The sequence below is a fragment of the Kogia breviceps genome, chromosome 1 (assembly GCF_026419965.1).
Source record: "Kogia breviceps isolate mKogBre1 chromosome 1, mKogBre1 haplotype 1, whole genome shotgun sequence".
NCBI lineage: Eukaryota > Metazoa > Chordata > Mammalia > Artiodactyla > Physeteridae > Kogia > Kogia breviceps.
Window position 1 is genome coordinate 147,987,270 of NC_081310.1, and position 23,355 is coordinate 148,010,624.

General features: G+C 36.0%; 2 protein-coding genes across 4 annotated transcripts in view; one reads left to right on the forward strand and one right to left on the reverse strand.

Annotated features, from left to right (window-relative positions):
- The window catches only part of ITGB3BP (integrin subunit beta 3 binding protein), a 160,723-nt gene that overhangs the window by 107,379 nt on the left and 29,989 nt on the right, over positions 1 to 23,355 (forward strand). The gene's annotated exons all lie outside the window — the stretch shown is intronic.
- ALG6 (ALG6 alpha-1,3-glucosyltransferase) overlaps positions 1 to 23,355 on the reverse strand; it is a 60,334-nt gene that overhangs the window by 11,586 nt on the left and 25,393 nt on the right. For 2 of the 3 annotated variants that reach the window (XM_067006733.1, XM_059045268.2), the window contains 9 exons: positions 22,601 to 22,690; positions 21,373 to 21,461; positions 19,346 to 19,428; positions 18,207 to 18,271; positions 14,758 to 14,949; positions 14,051 to 14,186; positions 11,221 to 11,306; positions 9,509 to 9,593; positions 6,279 to 6,349 (listed from right to left, as the gene is read on the reverse strand). In XM_067006733.1, coding sequence (XP_066862834.1) covers positions 6,279 to 6,349; positions 9,509 to 9,593; positions 11,221 to 11,306; positions 14,051 to 14,186; positions 14,758 to 14,949; positions 18,207 to 18,271; positions 19,346 to 19,428; positions 21,373 to 21,461; positions 22,601 to 22,690 — 897 coding nt within the window. The remainder of the gene's footprint in view (positions 1 to 6,278; positions 6,350 to 9,508; positions 9,594 to 11,220; positions 11,307 to 14,050; positions 14,187 to 14,757; positions 14,950 to 18,206; positions 18,272 to 19,345; positions 19,429 to 21,372; positions 21,462 to 22,600; positions 22,691 to 23,355) is intronic. The other variant, XM_067006737.1, reaches the window with a different exon arrangement.

A 23,355-nucleotide genomic window follows, 5' to 3' on the forward strand; every position in this document is an offset into this window, starting at 1 on the left:
GAGAAATTGGAACACTTATAATTACTGGTGGCAATGTAAAATGGTATAGCTACTGTGGAAATTAGTTTGGTGGTTCCACAGTAAGTTTACAGAATTATTATATGACCCAGAAATTCCACTCCTGGAGACCCAAGAGAACTGAAAACAAGTGTTCAAACAAAAACTTATACATGAATGTTCACAGTGGCTGTATTTCCAATAGCCAAAGGTGAAAACAACTCAAAATGTCCATCAACTGATGCATGGACAAACAAAATGTAGTATATCCATATGATGCAATATTATTCAGGCATATAAATGACGTACCGATACATGGTACAACATGGATGAACTTTGAAAATATGCTAAGTGAAATAGGTCAGAAACAAAAGGCCACATATTTTATGATTCCATTTATATGAAATATCCAAAACAGGCAAATCCACAGAGACAAAGTAGATTAGTGTTTACAAGGGTTAAGAGAAGGGGAGAATGGGGTATGACTGCTTACTGGGTATGGGGTTTCCTTCTAGGGTGATGAAAATATTCTGTAAGTAGACAGTGGTGGTGGTTATACAACATTGTGAATGTACTTGTAGTGTATTTCACCATTTTATATATATATATATATAATATATACTTAAATATATATATTTTTTAAAAAAGAATCATCTATACTTATCTTCAATTCTTCTCTTCTCATTATGTCTTAAACCCACCCCAATCAGGCTCTTCCCTGCATCACTCTACCAACACTAGCCTTTTCTAAGTGACTTAGAAAAGTCATTTTTCATCAGTGACTTCCATTTCACTATGGCAAATAGTCTATTCTTAACCCTCATCTTATTTGACCTATTAACAGCATCTGATACAACTGATCACATCATGTCCTTTTTTTCCCCAGTTTTATTGAGATGTAACTGACGTATAACATTGCACAATGTGAACAAAGTGTACAATGTGATGATATAGGTATATATTGCAAAATGATTACCACAGTAAGGTTCATTAACACATCCATCAACTTAAAGTTACCTTCTATGTGTGTGTGTGCCCTTGTGTGTGTCTGTGGTGACAACTTTTAAGATCTACTCTCCTGGCAACCTTCAAGTATACAATACAGTAAGTTCCCTACATACGAACAAGTTCCATAGTGAGAGCACGTTTGTAGTCCGATTTGTTTGTAAGTCCAACAAAGTTAGCCTAGGTACCCAACTAACACAATCGGCTATATAGTACTGTACTGTAATAGGTTTATAATACTTTTCACACAAATAATACATTAAAAAAGCAAATGCAAAAAATAAAGAAAACATTTTTAATCTTATCTTATAGTACAGTACCTTGAAAAGTACAGTAGTACAGTACAACAGCCTGCATACAGGGGCTGGCATTGAGTGAACAGGCAAGAAGAGTTACCGGCTGGAGGAGGGAGAGGAGGTGGGAGATGGTAGAGCTAAAGGATCGTCAGCAATAGGAGACAGAGAGCAAGCTGCCATTTCACTCACACGTGACGCTGAAATAACGCACATTCGCATCCTTGAAAGTTTGCAACTTGAAGGTTCGTATGTAGGGGACTTGTTAACTTTTGCTAACTACAGCCAGCTACAATGTATGCTGTACATTAGATCTCCAGAACTTAGTCATCTCATAACTGTAAGTTTGTACTCTTTAACCACCTTCAACCATTTCCCCCCGACCCCAACTCAGGCAACCACCAACTTACTCTGTTTCTGAGTTCAGTTTCGATGCTTCTGTCTTAACATTCCTCATTTAAGTGAGCTCACACAGTATTTGTCTTTCTCTGTCTGACTTACTTATAATGCCCTCAAGGTTCATCCATGTTGTTGCCAGTGTCCTTCCAGTTTTTTTCTTTGGCCGCACCATGGCATGGCAGTAGGATCTTGGTTCCCCAACCAGGGATCAAAACTGTGCCCCCAGCAGTGGAAACGTGGAGTCGTAACCACTGGAGGAAAGAAGTCCCCAGGATTTCCTTCCTCTTCTATGGCTGAATAATATTCCTCTGTGTGTGTTGGAGAGGGGGAGTAATACACTACTTTCTGTATTTATTCATCCATTGATAGGCACTTCCATGTTTCCATGTCTCGGCTGTTGCAAGTAATGCTGCAAAGAACTCAGGGGTAAAGATGCCTCTTCAAGACAGTAATTTCATTTACTTCAGAAATATTGCTGGATCATATGGTAGTTCTATTTTTAATTTTCTGAAAAACCTCCATACTGTTTTCCATAGTGACTGCACCAATTTACATTCCCACCAGTAGTGCACAGGGTTCTCTCTTTTCTCCACATCCTCATCAGCATTTGTTATCTCGTCTTTTTTTATATAAATTGATTGATTGATTGATTTTTGGCTGCGTTGGGTCTTTGTTGCTGTGTGCGGGCTTTCTCTAGTTGCGGCGAGCGGGGGCTACTCTTCATTGTGGTGTGAGGGCTTCTCGCTGCGGTGGCTTCTCTTGTTGTGGAGCACAGGCTCCAGGCGCGCAGGCTCAGTAGTTGTGGCGTACGGGCTTAGTTGCTCCATGGCATGTGGGGTCTTCCCAGACCAGTGCTTGAACCCATGTCCTCTGCATTGGCAGGCGGATTCTTAACCACTGCACCACCAGGGAAGTCCCTCTTGTCTTTTTGATAAGAGCCATTCCAACAGGTGTGAGGTGATATCTCACTGTGGTTTTGATTTGCATTTCCCCGATGATTAGCGATGTTGAGCACCTTCTCATGTACCTGTTGGCCATCTGTATGTCTTCTTTTGAAAAATATCTATCCAGGTCCTTTGGATTATTTGTTTTTTCTACTACTTAGTTGTATAAGTTCATTATATATTTTGGATAATTAACCCTTTATCAGACACATGATTTACAAATATTTTCTGCCATTCCACAGGTTGCCTTTTCATTTTGATATTTCTTTTGCTGTGCCGAAACTTTTTAGTGTGATGCTGTCCCAATTATTTATTTTTGCTTTTGTTCCTTCTGCTTTTGGTGTCATATCCAAAAAATCATTGCCAAGAACAATGTCAAGGAGCTTCTCCCTTATGTTTTCTTCTACAAGGTTTACAGTTTCAGGCCTTACATTTAAGTGTAAGCCATTTCAAGTTAATTTTTGTGAGTGGTGTAAGACAGGGGACCTTGTATCCTTAAAATTCCTTCTTCACTCAGCTTCCAGGACACCAACTCTTGTGGTTTGCATCCTACGTAGTTGGCCATCCCCATTTGCCTCTCCTCTCAGACCTCTTAATAAAGTGTGGCCCAGAATTCAGTCTCTGGTATTCTTCTCTGTCTATACTCACTTCCTTGGTTATCTCATCCAGTCTCATGACTTTAAATGTCATCTCTACTGAGAAATCACTAAATTTATGTCTCTGGCTCAGTCTCTCTCTGGACTCCACTCATATATCCAACCCAGACTTGTATTTAAATACTAACTTCACACCTCCACTTAATGTCCAAAGACATGTCCAACACTGAACTTGGGAACCTCCCACCTTATTTACATCTAGTGTAATCCTGCTCCACTTGCAATCTTCCCCATTTCAGTCAATGGCCACTCCATCCCTCCCGTTCCAGGCCAAAAACCATGAACACACCTTTGATTTTTCTCTTTCTCTCACATTCTCTCACATGCTACATCCAAATCATCAGGAAGCCTTCAGGCTCTACTGACCACTTCCCACCTCTTCCACTATTATGATCTTGGTCCCAATTACCACCATCTCTCAACCTGGATAATGGTGATTGACTTCTAAATCATCTCTGTGTTTTCTACCCTTGCTCTGTACAATCTGTTCTTGATCTGCCACCAGAATGATCATTTTTTTTTTTTTTTTTTTTTTTTTTTTTGCGATACGCGGGCCTCTCACTGCTGTGGCCTCTCCCGCTGCGGAGCACAGGCTCCGGACGCACAGGCTCAGCGGCCATGGCTCACGGGCCCAGCCGCTCCACGGCATGTGGGATCTTCCCGGACCGGGGCACGAACCCGTGTCCCCTGCATCGGCAGGCGGATTCTCAACCACTGCGCCACCAGGGAAGCCCTGATCATTTTATTTTTTAACAGCTTTATTGAGTGAGGTATAACTGATATACAATTAACTGTACATATTTAACATGTATAATTTAACATGTTTAACATGTATAATTTTAAATCATCAAGTCAGGGGACTCCCCTGGTGGCATAGTGGTTCAGAATCCACCTGCCAATGCAGGGGACATGGGTTTCGATCCCTGGTCCAGGAAGATCCCACATGCTGCGGAGCTATTAAGCCCACGTGCCACAACTACTGAGCCTGTGTGACACAACTACTGAAGCCCACGAACCCTGGAGCCTGTGCTCTGCAACAAAGAGAAGCCACCGCAATGAGAAGCCCATGCACCGCAACGAAGAGTAGCCCCTGATCGCTGCAACTAGAGAGAAAGCCCATACGCAGCAACAAAGACCCAACACAGCCAAAAATAAAAAATAAATAAATAAACAAAACAAAAAAACCACATCAGGTCAGATCATGCGTCTTCCTCAAAATCCTTCCATGGCTCCCCGTTTCCTTCAGAATAAAAGCCAAAGTTCCCAATATGGCCTACAAGAACCTGTATAATTTACATGCCTGTTACCTCTTTAACTTCACCTCCTATTACTTCCTACATTGACTACTGCACTCTGGCCACACTGGCCATTCTGTTGTTCCCAAAACATATCAGGCATACTCCCATCTTAGGGCCTTGGTACTGTCTGTCTAGAATGTTATTCTCCCAGATATCCACTTGGCTAACCCTCACCTCCTCCAGTCCACTCAAGTATCTCCTCGACAAGGCCTACTTTGACATCCTTGTTTAAAACTGCAACCTGCACTTACTCCTGTACCCCCAGCTCCAGTACTCCCAACTTCCCTTATCCTCTTTTATGTATCCTTTGGGACTTTTATTACCTGCTAACACATTATTTAATTTCTTATTTTTATTTAATTATTAGTGTCTGTCCTTGAGAATGAAAGCTATGAAAGTAGGGATTTTTGTCTGTTTTGTTCACAGATATATCCCAGGTGCACAGAACCGTATCTGGCAAATAGTAGGCCCTCAATAAATATTTATTGGGTGAAATATTTGTTTAATGATAGCTTAGCTGGAACCAGGTCAAGAGGAACTTTAAAATATTTGATCAAAATTATATTAAAGTGATGCACTATTATGAATAATCTAGGTACAGTTGTAGAGTATGAACTTCCAGAAATTCAGGGCCCAAGAGCTAATCTGAATGGTCAGATTATAGGTCACTCACTGATCGAGCTCCTTTCTCTGGAGTAGGAATCCTGGGGAAGATTATACATGTTTGAAAGCAATACCTCTCCATAGTTCCATCCCCTGGCACTAGGGATTTGCATAGGGTCAGCCTAGCCTCACATAAGAGTGGTCAGATCTAACTCAAGTTCAGACTTCAGGGGATGAAATTAAGCTGCCCTCTCAGTCTGCAATGGTACGAGACTACGTTTTTCAGAGGAAAGAAGGCTTCCCCATAGGCCAGCCCCACCTACTATAAAGCTCTGCACTAAGGTTTTAGTTCAAAGCTCCAACTAATAAAAGCAATACACCCTTCCATTTGTCATTAGTCATTTCACACATGCATCTTCCACAGGAACCTAGCAAACACAGGGTGAGGGGTGCGGCAGGCATGGGTGGGATTGATCTTGGGTAGGATTCAAGTATTCCAATGTGTTCTGGGCAAATACTATTTTAATATTGGGATAATATACTCCCAACTGCCACTCAATTTCTATGAAGAACAGGAAAAAATTTTAATGCTCCTAAAAAAAAGGAGTCTGGTTAGGGACTGCCAATAGACTCTAAACAAAGGTTCTGACAGAAGAACTAAAAAGGAGGCAACATATAAAAGCCTCTAAAGAGGTTGATGGAGAGAACAGGCTATTGAATAGATGTGGAAATGAATGAAATAAAAAGGCAAAGAAGACAGGCTCCAACGTAAGTAGAGCCTCTTTGGAAGACAGTTTTTATTAGCATATAGAAAATAGAAATGAAAAAAATAGGAAGAAATAAGATGTCAGAAATTATTCTATAAAATTTTATCAGTTTAAAATATATCATAAAGAAGTAAAATTGTAAGAGATCATCATTCTGGAAAAAATATGATTTTATGAAATAATTTTATGCAATTATGTAACATTTGCATAGTTTTGATTTGCACTTAAGTGATTAAATATAAGTAATAAATTTATTTATATATTATAAACACATCATAATAAATAAATAAAACATACTTGAAACATTTTTACTTACAATGATACCAAAAGAATGGACTTTTCATGTACTTGGAAAGAAAACAGAAAGAATGACAGTGCACAGCTAACCTTAAGGAAAAAGGGAACAAAATCAGATATAACAACTTATAAAATATAATATCAATTATGAATCTGACTAAAAATCATTTCAAGTAAAATTTTAAAGTTTAATATAGCTTGTAGCTAGAAGGAAAATATATACACAACTCTAATGTGCATAATATTTTATTCAAATTTAATAATCAAAATATTTTGAAAAATAATTACTATAAAGCTTACCTAACCATCTACAACAAGTTCATTGAGTCTCAGTTATTAATAACAAAACTACTAGATAATCCAGACACAACAATCATACCTTCATCCTCCCTTGGAATCTCTGACAATTTAAATTAAAAAGCATGAAGGACAAGAAAGTCAAAATCTAAAACTGGCAAAGTAAATCCATTTTAGTGTTTTTAAAACATGCACTTCAATAAAATATATTCAATGTTCTATAATCATTTGCTATTTCAGATTTTTAATTAATAATTACTTAGATCTATTTTCAGGAGTTTATATTCTTGCATATTAGACATTTATCTATATACATCCAATCTAGTTGCTCAAGCAAAAAACCTGGATCACTATCTTGTACATGCTATACATCCAATCCAACAGCAAATCCTAACTACACCATCTCCCAAATACAATATCCACTGACTTCTCTCCACTCCCCTATGCTGATGGTGGCAGAGGAGTGGTCTAAGCCATGCCCATTTTTCTGCTGGACCACTGCAATAACCTCCCAATTGGTCATACTCCTGCCCCCGACAATCCATTCTCTATTTAGCCACCATATCAGATCATGTAATTTCCCTGTTTAAAATCCTCTAATAGCTTCCCATTACACTTAGAATAAAATCCAAACTCCTACATAATCTGGGTCCCACCTTCCTCTTCCAGTCTTTCTTACTGTTTCCCTCACTCATTTCACACCAGCCACTTCATAATTGTCCCTTTAATGCTTTGAATATGCCAAATGTGTTCCTGCCTTGAGAACAAACTTGTTTTTGTCAAGTCAGAGCCCAGATCTTCTTGTAATTGGTTCTTTCTGATCAATCAATCATTCAGTTCCAGGATGAAATGTCACTTCCCTAGAGAGGACTTCCCTTACTCAATCTGAAGTAGTACCCCCCTAACCAAACCCCACCAGCCCTCTTTTCACATAATACTGTTTTCTTCATAGTCCTCATCACTCCCAGATATTTTCCTGTTAACTGATTTATTTTGTTTATTGTTCTTCTCCTGCCACTAGCATGAATGTCCCCCAATTAAGAGAGCAGGGATATTAGCTGTCATTCATTTATATGCTAATTCCTAGAAGAGGACCTGACACATTAGAGGGCACTTAATAAATACTACTTGAAAAGATAAAAGTAACTTTGCTGCTATAGATATATTAGTATTCATACTATCAATTACCTTAATTATAGACCTATATTAAGAAATAATTCTATCTAAACTGAAAGGAAAAAACACTTTAATTATAATGGGAAATGTTTTAAAGCTCTCAGAAGTATTCAATAAGAATTTAAAACATTATCAACAAAAATAAGTCATTAATATGTCTTTTTAATTTTTTAAACACAATGTCTGGTATTAAAACACAACAAACAAAATAAAATTAGGAAATTAAGAGAAAGAAAATGCTTTTTATAATCCTAAAAGTAATCATCTCTAACAATGCTAGTTACTGAAACTCAGAAATTCCATTCCATCATCTTTGAAATATACCTTTATTTAGCATGATAACCATTTTACATAAGCTTGCAAATATTTCAAGTTAGGGCTACTGAAGACATCAGAATATTACTAACCACATCCCTCCTATTATAAACATTCTATAGAATATTAACTATAGATGACTTACTATGCTCAGAGTTCATTCACAGAATGAAACAACAGACATCATCAATAAAAAGGTAACTTTAAAAAAGAGGAGCATGAATCTTTTGCACTGTGGAACTGATAAGCACTTTTGAAATATTTGACTGACATGCTCTGTTCTGGCTTGTTTTTAGAATGCAATATAAATAAGTGGCAGTCCCAGAATTGAAATCCCGATTTCTAAAATGTTGTCCCTTTAGGGAATTTCCTGGCAGTCCAGTGGTTAGGACTCTGTACTTTCACTGCCAAGGGCCTGGGTTCAATCCCTAGTGAGGGAACAAAGATCTCGCAAGATGCGTGGCACGGCCAAAAATTTTTTTTAAATAATAAAAAATAAAAGGTTGTCCCTTTATAAGTCCACTAAGACTGACTATTTTCATAAACTAACTCTTCTTGATATTTTAAAAGGATATTTATTCTTTAAATGTCATTTTATAGACCAAGGTACACAGGAACAAATTCTAAATACCACAGAAATACAACCAGGAGGAATCTGTAAACCCACGCAGAGAAACCCTAAAATATAAAATATATACCCAATCCATGTTCCAACTGATACAAGTCATGTTCCTAAAACAGAGGTCTGTTCCCTCTCCTTCTCCAAAATCTTTTTTGCTCCTCACACAAATCAGACTCCAAATTTTTCAGCCCCGCATTCAAGCTCTTACATAATTTGATTCTTTCTGACTCTTCTCTCTCACTATATCCTCTCCTAACCTCAACACACACATACCCACATAAAAGTTACACAAATTTCATTGGTTAATAGCTGTTCCCAGATCATTCCCTATCCTTTCCCACAACTGTACCTTCAAGCTCTTCCTCCTGTCTCGAACTCTCCTGTTATATAACCACCTATTCCAAATCTTGCCCAGCTTTCAAAATTTGGCTCTGATCCCACTTGCTTTGAGAAATAGTCTAAAATCTGCCCTCAAAGTAATATCTCTTTTTCCCACACTATCACAGCACTCCATTGTACCTGACAGAACTTAATACCGTATGCTTTATAGCATAATAATTTAAACATGTCTATCATCACTGTTTTTTTCTTTGTATTCCCTCACTGACCACCACAAAGAAATTTAAATAGTTGTTGAATTAAACTGAAAGGTTCTGATTGCTCAGCCTAGTGCAAAACAGCACCTAAGTATGTCAGACATTCAGTAAGTGTTTGCCAAATAAATGAATGCCTTATGTCTCAATCCAATAAACCCTGTTCAAAGCAGGAAAATAATTATCTGTATTCTTAAAAGATCAATTGCAGCAAGAATTAAGTATCTAAAGTAATGAGAAACTTACCAGAGTAAATTTGAATCCTTTGGGAGAGGGGTGAAGTGTCAATTTTATACATGCAGGAAGCAGGCTCAAAAATGTAAAACAAAAGCTAAAAAATTAATAAAAATTAGACATTTGGTTTTTTTATAAAGGTATATAGCTAAAACAAAGAAACAAATTTTAATGTAAGGATCACATTACTTATCAACTTAAGTTACTTTCAAATTAAAGTTTTTTATGTATTAAATAATAAATTCAATACCAAATAACATTTTAATAAAATCCATACACTGAAATATGTACACACTTTAATATATACATGATTCTATAAAATAGAACAAAATATTATAGAACTAAATATTGCTTTTTTTTTTTTTTTTTTTGGTACGCGGGCCTCTCACTGTTGTGGCCTCTCCCGTTGCGGAGCACAGGCTCCGGATGCGCAGGTTCAGCAGCCATGGCTCACAGGCCCAGCTGCTCTGCGGCATGTGGGATCTTCCCGTACCGGGGCACGAACCCGTGTCCCCTGCATCGGCAGGTGGACCCTCAACCACTGCGCCACCAGGGAAGCCCTTGCTTATGTTTTTTTAGTATTTAGTATCAATTATGGAAAAGATACAAAGATAGCTAAAAGTCAATTATCAAACACTCAAACAAGAAAACATAACCAGCTATAAAGAGACAATGCTATATTTGTAACACAAACATTCATAAAAGTTACTCACAAGACAACCTCTTTGGCCCTCAATTTCACAAAAGTTGATTATCTGATTTTGAAACCCATGATAAATCAGAAAGAACAAGCTAGAAAGGGAGTGGGAAGCTGCTAGAGCTTCTCCTTGTGATGGTTGATGGGCAAGGAGGAAAAAAGAACTCAACAAGCAGAGGAGTCTGGAGCCACTTAGTACCAAGGCAAACAGTCTTTGAAAGCCCTGAAAACAAGTATTATAAGGCAAAACAATAACTAATTTTCCCACTTGCGGTGGCTTTGTGGCTTCAGCTTGACTATTCTGCTTCCTGTTACGGTGGGCTACAAAGGATACTCTCCAACCTAAAGAACTGGAGGAAAGAGAAAAGCAGCATACACATACTAACCTCTAACAGTTATTCAAACACTAATGTTGGTGCTGATGTGAAGAGATCTGCAGATGTAATTAAAGTCCCTATTCAATTGATTTTAAGCTAATCAAAAGGGTGTGGCCTTTGGTGGGGCCTGAATCACTTGGAAGGTCTTTAAAAGAAGGCTTAGGCCTTCCCTGAGATCAGACTCCAAACAGCAGTGGGGTCAGTACAGCTCTTCCTTCCCTCTAGATAGCCCCTCCTGAATGTCTGTCTTGTGGACTGGCACTCAGTTTGCTTAGCCAGTCCCCCACAATTGTATAAGCCAATTCCTCATAATAAATTCACACACACATAGACACACACAACGATCTCCTACTTATTCTCCTTCTCTGGTCGACCCTGACTGATACACCGCTGAAAATTATGACTCTTCAAGGTTATGTTAAATCATGTTTAATATACTGTTTAAGGAAGATGGAAGTAGGTAACAATAACTTTCACATAAAATGTTTCAAATAAAAGAGTTCTGTTATACAGAGCAATGAGTTTACATTATGTGGAATATTCACTAATGAAGACCACCTTACTCCCTATGATGGCAGATAAATGAGGTATTGCCATGACACTTTTAGAGTAGCTTATAAAACACTATATACAAACTTGGTGTCTCTTACCTGATCATTATCTGGATGTGATGTGGCAAAATATCCCTGATCTTCAGAAAAACACTGAAGGTGCACCAAATATTGGCTACTTTATCCTTAAAAGAAATTTGTTAGTTTTACATTCTAGTATAATTGAAAGAAATATTAAACTCCATGAAGTACAGCCCATAATCTCTAAATAGATAAACTTTTGGGTCATGAGAAGTTCTTGTTCACAATTTCATAACTAAGTTGATTAAACTCTCTAAGGAACACATACACACATACTTTTCGCAATAGGAGGTGATCTAGCCAACCATAATTTAGATGCGCCCAAGAAATACTTAATCTTTTTGGAAGAGCAGCACATTATTCCTAAATACTGAAGTTATTCATCTTTGGAAATTAGTTTCTAAGAAATCTTTACTTCGTCTAATGTAGAACACATATTGTTTGACCCATTTTACCACACACCTGAAATCAGAGTAATCTATTAGCTAATCTCCAAAATATACAAACAGCTCATGGAGCTCAATATCAAAAAAACAAACAACCCAATTAAAATATGGGCGGAAGACCTAAATAGACATTTCACCAAAGAAGACATACAGAGGGCCAAGAGGCACATGAAAAGCTGCTCAATATCACTAATTATTACAGAAATGCAAATCAAAACTACAATGAGGTATCACCTCACACCAGTCAGAATAGCCATCATCAAAAAACCTACAAACAGTAAATGCTAGAGAGGGTGTGGAGAAAAGGGAAATCTCTTGCACTGTTGGTGGGAATGTAAATTGATACAGCCACTGTGAAGAACAGTATGGAGGTTCCTTAAAAAACTAAAAGCAGAACTACCATATGACCCAGCAATCCCACTACTGGGCATATACCCAGAGAAGACCATAATTCAAAAGAACACATGTACCCCAATGTTCATTGCAGCACTATTTACAGTAGCCAGGACATGGAAGCAACCTAAATATCCAATGACAGATGAATGGATAAAGAAGATACATATATACAATGGAATATTACTCAGCTATAAAAAGGAATGAAATTGGGTCATTTGTAAAGATGTGGATGGACCTGGAGTCTGTCATACAGAGTGAAGTAAGCCAGAAAGAGAAAAACAAATACTGTATATTAACACATATATGTGGAATCTAGAAAAATGGTACAGATGAAACTATTTGCAGGGCAGGAATAGAGACACAGACATAGAGAACGGACATGTGGACACAGGGGGGAAGGAGAGGGTGGGACGAATTGGGAGATTAGGATTGACATATACACTACCATGTGTAAAACAGATAGCTAGTGGGAATATGCTATAAAGCACAAGAAGCTCAGCTCAGTGCTCTGTGACGACCCAGATGGGTGGGATTGTGGGGAGAGTGGGAAAGAGGTACAAGAGGGAGGGGATATAGGTATACATATAGCTGATTCACTTCATTGTACAACAGAAACTAACACAACATTGTAAAGCAATTATACTCCAATTAAAAATAAATAAATAGATAAAAAGAAAGTAACTATCACCGGCAACTGTACCATCCTACTTCCCTCTGTCGGGCCAATGAAATTGCTCTTCAGATTTTGAGGGCAACAAGTGAATGAAGGTAACCAACAGCACCATCAAAAGTGTATGACACTCATTTTTATAATTATCATGATAAACACCATTTCTGAAATATTGGGTTAGCTGAAAAGTTCATTTGGGTTTTCTGTAAAATATTATGGAAAACCCCAAACAAACTTTTTGGCCAACCCAACAGAAGGCAAGGCAAATAACCAGGCAGCTTACATGGAGAACTAAACTTTTCTTTATATAGGTATTAAGGTTAGAGGATATATAAAGAAGTTAGGAGCACAATTCTCAAAGTTCAAATTACAGCTCTGCCATGCAAAAGCAATATGAATCTCTGACCTCAGTTTTCTGATCTGTAAAGTGGGTATAACAGCTACTTCAGCACTATGGTTAAGGATCAAATAAAATTACATGTGAAGTGCCTGGTACCTAGTAAGAAAGTGGTGGTGATAGCAATAGTGATTATTTATGATTATCAGTACTATCACTATCATCATCCCCATTGACATACAGGGCACACATTTCTGTTCCTTCACAACACCAAATTCTTTCTTAGCCTCTTAAAAAATGCTGGTTCCATCCTCCCACAGATCCACTGAAAGATACTCTATAGCATTTCATATACTCAAAAACTAGAAAGATATATATGCTTTTCTAATTCTTTTTAAAAGAAATGTTTATTCAAAAGCAAATTATCTATAAATATGTTGTCTCTGTCTAACTTTATTAAAAGACCTTTTTGTTTCAGAAAAATGGTTTGTTTAATTTAATTACTAACTCTAAATCAAATTATCCATGCAATAAAAATTTAACAAGAGTGATTAAGCTGGCATTAAATGAAATGAAATGAATGATTCTCATTAAAAATTACCATGGATGAAAGCTATATACCTCATAAGGAATTATGAGATCTTTCTGAAGCAAACATGATTATTAGTTTAATAAATAATTTCCTAGGACTAAAAAGAGAATATGAACCCCAAAAAACCCACAAAGCTGTTACCTTTGTAGCTGCAACTTCTCATTCTGTCTTTCATTATGAACCCTATTTCATTAGAAAAATGTATAACTGAATTATGGATCTCATGATGGCATAAATATTACCTATTTGTACAATGTACTAGAAAATGCCAGATGAGCTATAGCTTATATACTGGCAAGGAATGACTGCAGGAGGAGAGCAGCTGAAGTGCTTCTACATGAAATCCCCAAAGGTCACAGGGAAGGTATTGTAACAGAAACGAGTGAGAGAAAAGTTTTTAAACATGCCTCAAATAATCCACGATCAACTGGAAAGAGTCTTCTTAGAACTTGCAGGGTTTGTTCCCTTTCTGTAAAGAATGGCAGCCAGCAGAGAATGAAGGAAGCCACAACAGTACAAGCCAGTTTAATCAACAACACAAACCTAGAACAAAAACAAAGAGAACCAGTAAGATAGGGAGAGGTTAGTAATTCTGAGAAATCAATCTGCGTCTCATTACTATAAATATAATAAATGCAAATGTATAGTAATGATAAATCTATACCACCAATATGGGTTTAAGATGAAAGTCTACTTAAATCAGAGTTAAGAAATTCACAACTATTAAGATGTGCAATTCCCCAACAAGAAGACTATCACCATCCTTCTTAACATTTAACTTAGATGCCATTCCTATGCAGCTATGAAGAAAAATGTCAAATTGGGATGTAGTTCTAATAAGTATATAATGTAATATGCTCTAAAGGGATGAAATGCTACAGCAATGTTCTAACAAGCCAATTCACATTACCTCCAGTAAATATACATTGATCATAATATTTCTCTAGTTAGGAAGATTTAAAATACAATAATATAGAACATGACTTGATCTCTCTTTCCATTTACTCCATAGCCACCAACACATTAATAAGAAATCACCAAAAGGCAAAGGTAAGTATGCCAAATAAATTATCTGAAGTAATTTTAAAAATTCTGTTGTTTAAAAGCCACTCACCCCTTTCCTTTGAGGCCTTTCTTAAAACATTTGCCAAGTAAAAAACAAAAAAATGGCAAGGAGTGGTAAAGTTCCATCTGCTTATAATTTATAGCTAAGCAAAACGCCAGGGATCCCAGCAGGTCCCAGTCGTAAGATACTCCAAGAACACCCCACAAGGCAAAGCCAAGACTCACAGAATTATATATGTTCCTGTGTCAAGGAATTATCTCAATAATTAAAAGAGATAGATTTTGCATTTTATAGAACATTTTTCTTATGTGATTTTGTAATAATATACTATAATGAAAACGATTTCTAAATAAAAGCTGAAAGTACTGAATTGATAAACAAATTTGAAATTATATATAGTGGCTTCAAATATATTAAATCTACTACTAAACAGAGTAACTGATTTGTTTAGGTTTAAAAGAGCTCTAAATAGTTAACACATAGCTTTGTTTTCTGCTAGGCTATTTCACAATATTACTATAACACATACCTAAATCAATGCTCCAAAAGTTTAAAAAAAAAACAAACTTACTGATATCACTACTTTTCCTCTATAATATGCATCAATAATATAAATTAATATATGTGCTTGATTAGAAACTAATAACAATGTTTGTTATATGAAAACAATATCACAACTAGATTTTCAGTTGAAAACGGTGAGCTGAGTACTCATGTTTACCTCCTCTCCTTCCTGAGACCCCCTTAAAATGATAGGGAATTTTTTAAAGTATAAATTCACAGCCATAAAGAGAACAGGAAGATGCATTACAAGAGATGAAGATTTCAACACATTTCTAGAAGATGGAAAGAGGACAGAGAAGTGGCAACAAATAAAATAAACTAGAAAAAGCCACAGATTAGTGAATGCACAGAGGAAGCTCAGGCTAGCAAGGAGCCAATCCACCCTGCAAGCCCCCAGAGAATTCTGGAAACAAGCAGGTTGGAGTGCTTGAGTATGTTGAAGAGAAGACAAGAGGATTCACTGAAAATTCCTAGGTGGAGATGTCAAATCCCACCTCACTCCTTTGCAAAGATTATCTGGCAGCCAAAACATTTACTACCAGGCAACAAAAGAAGGAATATTTCTCCAAAGAAATGGAATAAACTCTCTGGGCAACTAGTGTAGAAGTCAACACTATCGTGCAAATTCCTCCACATTGTGACATTTAAGGATCCCAGAGTACTGGCCAGAATCCTGCCATGTACCCTATAGTGGACCAAATGTATAGAAAGCTCACATGCAGTTTTCTCTTCTGCCTTATTCTTAGAATAAATACACCAGGATCAAATAGATATATAAGGAGCACCTATGACAGAAAAAGGACCAAAGTGAAGAGTAGAAAAGACTGACCCTAGGAGAATGGAAATAATTCAGGGAACAGTGGGGGAAAAAAAAAAGAGTAAACTGAAATTTAAGATATTAAATGCTTAACAGAACAAATGAAATTTAATAGAAGTGTTACTCATAAAGCAAGACAATCTTCAAAACTGTAAAACAAAATGACAAAGAGATGCTCAAGATGGAGCTGAAAGATCCAATATCTGTCTAATAAGCTCAAGAAAGAAGAGAGAGAATTATCAAAAAAAAATAATTTATGAGAATTTCCCAGAACTGCAGAACATGAGTCTTCAGAATGAATGACCCATAGTGTCCAAAATGACTGTCAAAAATACCTTTGCCCAAACAAATCATTATAAAATTTCAGAGCCCGAAAAGTAACAAACAGGAACAACAAAAGCAGCAGCAGCAGTAACAGATAATAATAGCAATAAATACTTATGTAGTGCTTAGTACCTCCCAAGTACTGCTTTGAATACAAATATGAATTCATTTAATTCTCAAAAAGCTTAAAAAGTAAGGGTTATTATCATCTCCATTTTACAAATGAGGAAAGTAAAGTAAATAGTGGTTAAAAAAAGGTGTCCCTACAAAATGACATAATCCCCAAAGCTTCAAGAGTTTGATTCAAATCATGGAGAAGATACCACTACGAATTTACCAGAATGGTTAAAAGGAAAATAACTGACAACTGGTGAAGGTGAGCACCTGGCACTCCTACCCCATTGCTAACGGGAGTATTAACTGGTAGATCATGCTTAAAAACCATATGGGAATATCTAAAATTAAACAAGTGCACACCCTGTAACTTAGCAATTCCACTCATAAGAAATATATTTACATGTGTACAAAGAGATATTTACAAGAAAGGTCAAAGCAACATAGTCATCATAGCCAAAACCTGGAAACACTCCAATGTCTATCAGTAATAAAATCATGTGTATTCATGCAATGGAATATTATAAAGCAATGAAAGAGAACAAACTACAGCTACATACAACTACACGAATAACTCTCACAAACAGAATGTTGAACCAAAAACACCAAGCACAAAGGAATACCTACTGTGTTGTCTTTTTTATAGAAAGTTCAAAAAAGGGGGAGAACCAAACTATAGTACTAGCAGTCAATAAGTGGCTATCTTTGAGAAAGGAGGAGGGAGAACTACTTGGGATGTGTACAGGTGTGGTTTTGAATACTGGCAATGTTCTATTTCTCGACATGGATAATAGTTAGCCAATTCATTTAAGTTTTGTGTACTTCTCTGTATGAGTGTTAATATTTCAAAGTAAATATAGTATTAAAAAATCTTGTAAACAACTTTTTTCTTTTATTATCAGTGTTCTTGATATTATCAAACTATCTAAAAGCCATGATCCTATAATGCCAAAAAAAAGGGCTCAATTAGGAAAGAGGACTGAATAAAAAATATGATGGAAGTAACTACTTATTTGAATATCGTTTGCAAGTCCTTTGACAGATATACATTTTAATTTTATAACTAAAACAGATTGGCACCAAAAGGAAAAAATATTAATTAAGCAATCATGGTATGGATTATTTTTTTTCCTTTAGGACAGATAGTAATATTTAATACCTTAGAAGACAAAATGGAGAGCCATGTACAGATTTTATCAACTTTCCTCTATAATTTGTTTACTTGAATGTTCCTTATTTTAGGTATCAAAAATTACACACATAAAATCCACATAGATTTATTCAATTTTAGTTTCCTGAAGCTCCCAGCTACCACTATCTGTTAGAGAAACATTTTGTTTTAAAACTCAAAAACTGGAAGATTGTTTTTGTCAGTGTCAGATAACATTTACAAAAGATAGAAAATGTTTCACCTTTTCAGAATTAGCTCCAGAACAGCTAATCAGTTACCAACATTCTGTTTTCAGTCCAAATAGTTGTGAAAAAACATTGCTACTTTTAATTTGTACTTTACCCTTCAACTAAACATTTGCTGAAGAGATTCTTTTACCATTTTAAAAATAGTTTATATAAGCAAGAACCCTAGTAAATAAGACATTACTAGATGATAACATTATACAAACTGAGCCTAGATTTCATGATATGCATCTGATTTCACTTCTAAATCAGTAAAGGATACTGAAAATGTCCATAGTCGATAAGAATAAGGCCTGGATACAGCAATATGCATAATGCATTAGCAATCTGTAAAGAAAATTATTGTGAAATAAGAAAGTAATCTGTTACTTGAATCAAACCGGGTAAAAGTGTAGTTTCATTTAACACAGTAGCAAATGCTCCCCTCTTACCTTCTATTTATCGAAATACTCCATTTTTATAAAGCAACTCTTTAAACACTAAAGTCCTCATGGAGGTGACATAGTATACTTCAGTAAAAAGGAAAAAAATCCCTAAAAGGTGTTTGTCTGAGAAAGCACTTTTAGATATATATATCAGATAAATTAATCTAATGATTAATCTATATAAAATGACCAAAGAGAATAGTCATGGGACTTCCGTCGTGGTGCAGTGTTTAAGAATCGGCCTGCCAATGCAGGGGACGCGGGTTTGAGCTCCGGTCTGGGAAGATCCCACATGCTGCGGAGCAACTAAGCCCGTGTGCCACAACTCCTGAGCTTACGCTCTAGAGACCACAAGCCACAACTACTGAGCCCGTGAGCCACAACTATACTGAGCCTGCACACACAGAGCCCACGAGCCACAACTACTGAGCCTGCACACCTAGAGCCCGTGCTCTGCAACAAAGTGAAGCCACTGCAATGAGAAGCTGGCACACTGCAACGAAGAGTAGCCCCTGCTCACCGCAACTAGAAAAAGCCCGCGTGCAGCAACAAAGACCCAATGCAGCCATAAATAATAAATAAATAAAATTCTAACACAAACCATTTGATTTTTTTTAAAAAAGAGCATATTCGTTAACTGTGAATATAATATATAGCAACTTTTCAAAATGACTTTCAGTTGTCATTCTCACAAGCCAACTCAAAATTCAGATTTACCAGTTAAGCAATAAATTTAGCATGCTGTGCAATTCAGCAGTATATAACTTCTAAAATTCAGTGCATCTTATTACTATATTTGGACATTAAAATAATTACTCTAAGATAAGTTAATGTTTCTAAATGAAAATTAATTGACAGAAGATATACTGTTCCCTATTATCTATTCCCCAAAGCATGACTTCCTGAAGCTCTATACTTAATAGGTAAGGTAACAAAACATTTCAGAGATGAAATGTCAGGTTACTTCGAAACTTACCTTTTTCTTAGTTGAGATTTCTTTTAAACAACAACAGTACAAAACCACTGCAGGTATGTAAATCAGCAAATCAGCAATTAACACTGAAAAAACAAGCAAATGATTTTAAGCGTTGAGTCCATCAGGATCTACTATAACCTATTAACAGCCTTCCTCCAACTCCGAGTGGAAATTCTATTAACACGAGGTTCCTACCCACTCTGGACAAGTCCTTTCCACGTTGAGCCCTTTCCATTCCCTTCACCTGTGCCTAATTTCAACTGATACAGTACTAGAGTCTCCTACTTTTCTCTAACAAACTCACACATTAAATCAATTAGCTCTATCTAAAACCAGTTCTATCTTTGCTCTGACTTGGACTTAAAAATTAAGTGCCCTGGTCCGGGAGGATCCCACGTGCTGCGGAGCGGCTGGGCCCGTGAGCCATGGCCGCTGGGCCTGTGCGTCCGGAGCCTGTGCTCCGCAACGGGAGAGGCCACAACGGTGAGAGGCCCGCGTACCGCAAAAAAAAAAAAAAAAAAAAAAAAAAAAAATTAAGAATACTCAAAGCAAGGGAAGGAAACTTTTATTTTCCCCGCAATATTTGTATACTCCAAATTTTCTGATGTGAACAATACCTCAAATGTGGAGATGCATAGGAGAATCTTTTTTAATGTGAATATTTATAAAAATTCATAAGTTTTTGCTAATTAATGCCTACAAAGAGCTTGAGAGGCCCAGGTGAAGAGGAAACTGAAAAAAAGTGGGAAAAAAAAATTAAGCAATTCATAATTCTGAATGTTCAGTCCTTTTAGAACAAAGAAAAACTAATATATTAAGTTCTTCAACAGTACAACATAGCTATCCAAAAAGCCTATTTTTTTCTTGTACCACACATATATATTTGTTCAGAATAAGATAAATGATAGTAAACGGTCAGTGTTAGATGCATGCAATCCTATTTTCAGCTCCAGATGCCACATTTTAGATGACACTGACAAACTGGAACATATTTGAAGGAGCACAACCAGAGGCCTCAAAACCATAATCACATTCAAGAAACTGGTCATCTAAGAAACAGCTAAAGTATTTACGAATGTTTAACCTCTAGAGGAGATGACTTCAAATGTCTGAAGGGTGTTAGGTATATAAAGGATCAGACTTGTTCTATGTAGCCCAAGGAAACAGAACCTAAAATGACTAGTGAAGGTTCAATATAAGAGGAAATTTCTAATGATTGGGGCTCTCTGAAAATAGAATAAAGTCTCTAAAGGTTGTAAGTTCCCTGCAGATACAGGTATTGGCTCAGAAGCTAAATATCATGTAGTGAGTATGTGGTTCAAAAAGGATTAAAGCATTAAAGCATCTGGGAAGAGGGAGTGGTGTGGGAGAGGGAAAGACAGGCAGTACAGGTTGTCTCTTGGGCCTGATATTACATGACTGGATGAATAGTAAAGAGAACAAACCCTGACTAGATTGAGACTAACTAAGGAAAAGACCCAGGCTAGCATTAAAGCCTAAGTCTTGTAAAGCTTTTAAAGAAATTTAAACTTATTACTTTCAACTTTTAAACAGCACACAATAAATAATCAATAAACATTTGTTGTAAAGATTAATTTAGCCACACTGCACAGCAATACAATATATGACATACAGCTGTAATTCACTGTAAAAGTGAAAGGGATTTATTAAAGCAACAGCCTAAACAAATAAAACTTCAATTTAGAGCTAACCAACTTCAGGTGAGCTATTAATATTAGCCTGACTTTACTAGGCCTCAGTTTCCTCAGCTTAAAATAAGGATAACAATATTTACCTCATTTGGGTATCCAAATTATTAAAGGAGGTAACAGTAAATGTAAAGCACCCAGAATTATTAGTTTCTACTCTTTTGTTTTTTAGCTTACATATACATTTGCTCACATATTATACATATATATGCATATTTATAGTTACACAACTATAAAAGTAAGGACAATAATAGAACCTGTCATCAGTTCAAAAAAATTTTAATCAAATTTTACACTCAATGCCTATTGCTCTTTTACCTGTTGCACGCATGAAGAGCTTATGTGCCTGACTCTCATATCCACGTGATGTATGGAGAGCAATCCAGTCTGGATTTATAAACTTTGCCCTGCAAATCAAACATATATACATGCACTTTATTCCCCATTACTTTTAGCAATAAGGACATCTGAGGACATATGAATCTATTTTGAGAAGTGGCCATTGCTCCTATAAAGCAATGGAGTTAAGGCTTAAGCTTTACTCTTTGTATTTAACCATGTGAAACTGACTAACGCTATCAGAATCTGCCATGCTTATCTTCCAACAAACCCATGTAGCGTGTTAACTAAAAGCCCTACCTTCATGATTCTTCCAGTGTGAAAACAATCTGATGTCACATATCATTTATTAAACATATACTTTGTAAAGAGCAATACACTAATATTGACAAGAGGATCATAGTTTTATAATTTATAATCTTCTCAGTTATCATAATAGGCTACAATAAATAGCTATTAATCATAAATCATTGCATAAAACTGAACATAATTATTAAAGATAAATTAAGTTTTCAATCATATTACATTCTCCAGAACACTGAAAAGTATATCTGATTATCCTGAAGTTTGGAAACTTATTTTTAATCCAGGAAGCTAATTTTTACAAAATATGAAATACAACAAATGAGTTCAGAAGATAATGTGAAGAAGTTCCTCAAATTTCTGCTGATACACTTCAAGTCTGAAATGGAATACCAGGACAGAGTAGAACTGGTTCTCCACTAAATAGAAGCACCTAATCTATAAACCATTCCATTTCTGTAAAAGAAAAAGGAATTCCAATCCCGATCTTAAATCATAAGTGAAACACTGCAGTACTTCTAGTTTCTTACTTGACAGGTTAGTCAGAATACCGTTAAGACTTTTATTTCTAATTTACTTTGAGCCATTCCAGGAAAAAAGCTATTCTATGCACAACTAACCGTATTAGATATATTTCTCAGTAATCCACACGTAATTGGTAACATCTCTACTTCAAAACAAAGCTAGATTTTTGCATCTCTTTCTAGACTTTCCTCCAAAAAAATTATGAAAACAGTCAAACTCTGATAAACTTTCCTACAATCCAATTATAAAGGTATGGTGCTCTACAAATCATAATACAACAGTAGCTACAAACGATCTCTCTTCTATTCAACAAACTCTTCCTTACTACATCTGCTAAGGGCATAAATATTTAAAGTTATGTTAAGGAAGAAAAACTTACACATATGCACATAAAAGACTATGATAAGCTGTAAGAGGTGGATAGTCCAATCCCCAGTACTGTAAGTTGTTATCACTGCTGTTAAAATACCTGAAGAAAATGGAAAAAGAAAGTGCCATTCCAACAATCAATATTCAAGAAATACTTATATTTAACATCTCACTTCATTTAACTTAATTAACATGAAAAAAGGTTATACAAGTTTTAAAAAATTCATCTAAACTTTTCTCCCCCCTCCTAAAAATTTTTGTGAACTCACAATTAAAAGTTGTTATTGAGTAGTGTGACTAAATAATTTATTGTCCAAACCAAGGTACTCTTAAGAAAGAAGCTGTAAATAATTAAGCCATAACAATAGAGGCAAACCAAAATTCTCACAGGCAAACCAGAACTTGTTATCACTCTACTATTAGTAAACTTAATGACCAACATTTATACAAAAGAAAATACGCAACAGAGAATTTGCTTCTGACCGTCTAAAAAATTAAAAAAACAATATGAAATCACAATTTAAATAAAAAATGAATGTCAAAGACCACATAAAGATTTGGTTTACAAAGAAAGAAATACTGCATGAAACAGTATACTTTTATTAATAACACTTTGAACACAATTCAACCAACATGTAATGAGAGCCTATTACATGCAAAATTCTGTGAATTAAGGAAGAAAGCTAGATCTAATGTTCATAACTTAACAGGCTCCTCTAACTGGTCAGAGTGGGAAGGAACAAAATTATATTCAAGAGTGTTATC